Raw genomic sequence first — 6,090 nt, 5'->3', positions numbered from 1 at the left:
TTTTTTTTAGCGACAACAAAGGCCCCCTACCCCCACCCCCCCACCCAACTGACCAGGCCCACAGTGTTGAACAAAACGCCTGTGAAGGTCGGAAGTTCGTTCAGAATTCGAAGGTACTGGAGCTTTGCCTGAATTGCAGAGCCCTGTGGAAACAACCCACCCAGAAATATGAGAAGCCTGAGAAGCACAGAAAAGCAAACCTGTGTTTTCAAAGAGGAGTCTCAACATTCTAGGACTAATCAGCAAGCTCCACTGCCGGAGTGCAAAGAGAGCTTGGGAAAACTGCCGCAGGCTGCGGTTTGGACAGCTCTTATCTCTAGCATCTCATCTCTCTTTCTAAATCCTTCTCCTTCTAACTTCTGTCTTGGCAAGAAACACAATTTAGAAGCATAGAGGCTTGTCTAGATTTGAGGAAGGTCAGATTAATTAGGTCTAAAATATTAACTGTCCTGCATAACATAAACCACCAGTCAGACCAATCTTTTTTCATCAAAGATTCAGTCAGCAAGACTCATAACGGCTTTATCCCTGGAAATGGAATTTCAGAAGCAGATCATGGAGTTCGAACCCAGTTCTCAGTGATCCTATAGTTGGTCGGAGTGCCATATTGACAGTTGAGCCTCACATGGCCCTTTTTTTTTTTTTTTTTTTTTTTTTTTAAAGACCAGCTTATTCATTTTGTTCTTGGCTTAATTCCAACATTTTTCCCCAACTCTGGTACCCCACCTAATCTATACCTCTCTCCTGAGATCTTTGAGACCCCCAGAGCCACTTCAGACACCGGCCATCCCCAGCTGGGGAGTCCCGCTCAATACCTTTAATACTGAGCACCCCTAAGTCCCAAGCCCGTTTTTTGCCTGGCACTCCTGGTCTCTAGCGGCATCCCCCAGGCAATCGAGCCACAAACTTGTGAATCACACTGGACTCTTCCTTGATCCTCTCATCTGAAGGCCACCACTCACCAAATCACCTTGATTCTACCCCGAACTCCCTATTCCACCTATCCATCTCTCTTCTCTAGTCCCACAGTCATTGCCTCGACATTTCCACCTGTCAGGGTGACAGCCAGGCTACCTTCAGCACTGACACTCTTTTCCCTCAACTGCCTTCACACGCTGTTTGAGGGAGCATCCTAAAACATAAATTCAGTCACGTCAGCTTCCTGCTGAAACCCTTCGATAGCTCCAGGCAGCCTACAGCCTGAAGTACAACTCCTCTCCACACCACACAAGGCCTTCCGTGAGCGGGCCCCCTGCCAACCTCTCTGGCCTCCTTTCTTGCCCCCGCCCCTCCCCCCCACTCCACCTTGCATTCTCTGTACTTGCTTAGGCTGAACTATTTGCATTTCTTTCCTTGCATCAGCATTTCTCATATCTCTGGGCCTTTGTACAGATGATCTCACTGCCTGGGAAAATCTTTCTCTCACTACTCACCCCCACTGGCTCATCTAGACAAACTCCTATCTGTCTGTCCTTCAGGACCTGGCTCTGGCATCAAATGCACGAATTCCTGGCCTTTTCCACCTCCCTCTGCTGGGCTGGGTGTTCTCCTCCCTGCGTCTGGAGCACCCACGCCTATCACACTGTGTTGGGACTGACTATTGTGTTTCCCCACTACACTATGCCTGACTCGAGGGCTGGCCCGGACCAGGCCTTCTTCATCTTTTTGTCTCCAGCCCCAGTGCTGGGTGCCTCAAAAAAAATGTTAGCTGAGGAGTTGGTGGTGAGCACCAGTGCTCTCAGCTGCAAAGAAAACAATCTGATTAAATATGCACAGCAAGGTGGGAGAATGGCTTAACTCTCTGGGGAAATTTGCATCTTAAAAGAGAAGCTAGTTGGTAAAGCAAGGAATTTGGAACGGGTGGAATATATATGGGGGCGATTGTTTCTATGTCTGCATGCTGAATCTAATGCTTCTCACCACCTTCCTGCCTCTTGGGCAGGAAGCACAAGCAGACTGAGCCTTACAAGCCTAAGAAGGGGGAAGCAAGGAGTGAGAGTCCCTCAGAGGACTAGAAGGTGGAGGAGAGAGCAGCAGTGACCTGAGCCCTCCACACCCTCCCAGTGACCCATTCTTCAGGTCAGGCCTTGTCGCTTGGGCTGAGCTTTCATCTCCCATAATTCCATATCCCAGGACTGACGAACTAGAACGCTAATGAGGGACAGAGCAGTCATTTCCATGGAAAACATATGCATCCCCAGGGTCCAATGCTTTCCATATGACAGGTGCTCAATCAACACTGACTAATTGGTGAAAGGATCCAAGAATTATCTACTCCTGTATCTTGGCCCCTTTGCTTTGAGGACCCTGAGCTCTGTCAGTGATATACCACTAAGCCATCTCCAGGAGAGGCTCAGGCTTGGGGAAAACTCCTCCCCATAACTGCCCCCATACCCGGCCAAGCAGGATGTACACCCGAGTCAAAGGATTCCCTTATGGCCACTAGTGCCTGAGCACGGCGCCCAATGACCTACTCTGGGTACCTTGGTGCCGCTGGAAGGATGCGTTTGGTGAGCCTTCAGTTGCTGAGAGAGAGATTTCCGGAGGTTCTTCTCTTTGATGCCCTGCAGGAGGGAGGGGGGAAGAAAGGGTTCCAGGCCCCACTCCTTCCTAAAAGTGGAAGAAAAGTAAGAGATTAGTGAGAGAGACAATGTGGGACAGAGAGAGGAAGATGGTAACAGAAAAGGACTGAATCTGAAAGGCAGAGATGGAGGAATAGAGATTGGGAGAGAGAGGGATGGGGACAGGAAAGTAACATGGGCCACAGTTCCTAGTAGAAGCTGTCGCCCTAGGGCGTCATGCTCTAGGTGTGAGGGACTCTGATTCTCACTCCCTCTCAGGCCCTGCATTTCTGAAAAGTACAGCATAGCCCAACTACTATACCTTCTCCCTACACAGCTATTTGCCCCCATCCTGAAGGGCCCCAGACAACTCACTCCACATTCTTGAGTGAGATCTTCTGACTAGGTCGAGTGGCGGAGACAGTGATATAGATGTGCAGGGCAGCAAGGCCCAAAAGCATCTCTGGCTTGGGGTCCATTCCGAAGCGTTCTCGAATAACATCATTCCGACTCTGTGAGAGAGGGCAGTCCAAACTGGTGAGTTAAGGGAAACATTCCCTCCCTACCCCCCATACATCACAGAAAAGAATCATGGTGTCAGTGAGGCATGCTCAATCAAGGGCAAGAGGAAGGTGCTGCCCTTGGGGAAGAGACAACAGAGGAGCCTTGGATCTCACAGACACTATTTGCTTCATTCAGCAGATACTGGACAACCTTCTCAGTGACAGGTACACACAATGGCAAGGCACAAGCGGGCAGAAAGTCCAGTTCACTGTGGAAGTGAGACATGGCACCACTTCCTTCTTTCCTTCTGTTACAAGAGATACTCCCATCTTTTCTCAGGGATCTATACTCACCCCCTAGCCATACAATGCTCCTCTGCTAGCTCAGATGGGAACAAAGTAAGAGAGACATTGGGAGGGACTCTCCATAGGGCTCTGGCCCAGAAGCCCAGGGTGAGAGAGGGATTTCAGGGATAGGGAAGACATTCTACTCCTTAGGGTCTGAAGGACAAAAACATTGGTGAATCAATCTCTCCTGTCCTATCCTAGAGTGGGTCCCCTGGAACTACTGGCTAAGGGTATGATAACCCCCAAAGTTACAATAACCCTGAGTGTCAGAGCCCAGCTACCAATGAGCCAGCCTTGGTTAGCTCTGTTGAGGTGGAACCAAGATGGGCTAAAGGACTAGAGACTTGTGGTGGTATTGCTATAGCATAAGAGAGAGAGGAAAAGGAATACTTCATCAATGATCACCTATGTAGAAAATCCAATGGAAACTACAAAAAAACATTAGAACTAATAAGTGAGTTTAGCAAGGCTGCAGGATATAAAGCCAATATACAAAAATCAATTGTATTTCTATATGCTAGCAATAAACAATTGAAAATTGAAATTAAAAGTCAAAATCATTTACAATAGCATCAAATAATTTGGGATAGATCTGACAAAATATGTGAAAGAACTGTACACTGAAAACTATAAAACACTTCTGGAAAAAATTAAAGGTGACCTAAATAAATGTAGAAACGTTGTGTTCATGGTTTGTAGGACTCAATATTGCTACATGTTAGTTCTCCCCAAATCAATCTACAGATTCAACACAATCCCAATAAAACTTAAAAGGACAAAACTTCTAGAAATGAAATAGGAGATAATCTTTGTGACTTTAGGTTAGTCAAAGATTTCTTAGATATGACACTAAAAAGCACCATGCATAAAAGAACAAATTGACAAATTGGACTTCATCAAAATTCAAACGTTTGCTCTGTGAAATACACTGTGTAGAGACTGAAAAGACAAGCCACAAAGTGGGAGAAAATCATTGCAAATAACATATCCAACAAACAACTTGTATTCAGAATATATAAAGAACTCTCAAAACTCGATAATAAGAAAACAACCCAATAAAAAAAGTGGACAAAAGATTTGAATAGACACTTCACTACAGAAGATGAATAACTGCAAATAAAAACGTGCAAAGATGTTCAACATCATTACTCATTAGGGAAATGCAAATGAAAACCACAATGAGATACCACTACGCACTATTAGAATGACTAAAGTTAAAAAATACTGACAATACCAAGTGCTGATCAGAATGCGGAGAAACTGGAATTCTCATACATGGCTGGTAGGAATGTAAGATGGGACAAGCACTTTGGAAAACAGTATTGGAGTTTCTTCAAAAAAATTAAAGGAAGACAGATCTACCATATGATCAAGCCATTCCATTCTTAGGTATTTACCCAAGAGAAAAGAAAGCATATTTCCACACAAAAACTTGTACATGAATGTTCATAGAAGCTTCATTTGTAACAGCTAAAACCTGGAAGCAACTCAAATGTCCATTACCAGGTGAATTGATAAGGAAATTCTGGCACATCCATACCATGGACTACTACTTGACAATAAAATAAAATCAACTATTAATACATGCAACAACATAGATGGATCTCAAAATTATTATGCCAAGCTAAATAAGCCAGACCAAAATAAGTGTACATACTATATAATTTTGTTTATACAGAACTCTAGAAAATGCAAACTAATGTATAGTGACAGAAACCAGGGCAGTGGTTGTCTGGAGCTGGGAGATGAATTACAATGGGGCCTGAGGAAATTTTTAAGGGTGTTGGATATGTTCAATATATATATATATATATATATATATATATATAAGCTATTCTTTCTTTATTTTGACACATATTGATTGTACATATCTATGGAGTATAGTATTATATTTCAATACAAGTATACAATATGTGATGACCAAGTCAGGGTAACTAGTGTATTTGTCATCACAAAAATGTATCATTTCTTTGTGATGCCAGCATCCATGCTCCTCTCTTCTAGCCAATTGAGAACATACAATAAGTTATTGTTAATTATAGATGCATAGCACTACTGCAGACCTCTAGAACTTATATTTCTTGTGTAGCTATGATTTTGTACCCATTAACCATCTCCTCATATCCCCACTTCCCACTCTCCTTGACAGTCTCTAGTAAACACAATTCTACTCCAAAGAGTTATCTTACTGATTAAATTGCTTAGATCTTTTATAGCCTTTTCTATTTTTTGTCCACTTGTAAAAGAGCTGCAAATAATAGTTTATTTATACTTATAGTACACAAATATATCTTATTAAAATACAGATAGAAATGACAACCCCCAAATTAATGCTGATGGTTAATTCAGGAAGGATGAGAAAGGAATAGAATTGTGGAGGAGTACATTGTGTCTTTAAGATTATTTGTCATGCATTATTTCATTTAAATGCTATCTGAAGCAAATATTTCAAAATGCCATGATTTGATAAAGTTGGTTGGTGGACACCTGGGTGTTGATTATATTATTACCCATGTTTTTCTTTATGTTTAAAACATTTTTAATGTTAACAAAGATAAGTGCCCTGTGGTGGAGTATCTGGGCCGAAAACCAAAAGAAATTTTGGAAGAAAAGGCCACATGAGCCAACCAAGAGGTCCCATTTCTTGTCCCTTGACTGGAATTATATCTACTAAAAGG

General features: G+C 43.1%; 1 protein-coding gene across 1 annotated transcript in view; it reads right to left on the bottom strand.

The window, feature by feature from the left end:
* The window catches only part of FRMPD3 (FERM and PDZ domain containing 3), a 60,659-nt gene that overhangs the window by 27,906 nt on the left and 26,663 nt on the right, over positions 1 to 6,090 (bottom strand). Inside the window, exons 8-10 of the mRNA XM_008581430.1 lie at positions 2,937 to 3,073; positions 2,484 to 2,610; positions 54 to 143 (exon numbers count right to left, since the gene is read on the bottom strand). Coding sequence (XP_008579652.1) covers positions 54 to 143; positions 2,484 to 2,610; positions 2,937 to 3,073 — 354 coding nt within the window. The remainder of the gene's footprint in view (positions 1 to 53; positions 144 to 2,483; positions 2,611 to 2,936; positions 3,074 to 6,090) is intronic.

This window comes from Galeopterus variegatus, unplaced genomic scaffold (genome assembly GCF_000696425.1).
Source record: "Galeopterus variegatus unplaced genomic scaffold, G_variegatus-3.0.2 Scaffold2355, whole genome shotgun sequence".
NCBI lineage: Eukaryota > Metazoa > Chordata > Mammalia > Dermoptera > Cynocephalidae > Galeopterus > Galeopterus variegatus.
Note: the sequence above shows the minus strand (reverse complement) of the source record. Positions and strands in the feature narration are given on the sequence as shown.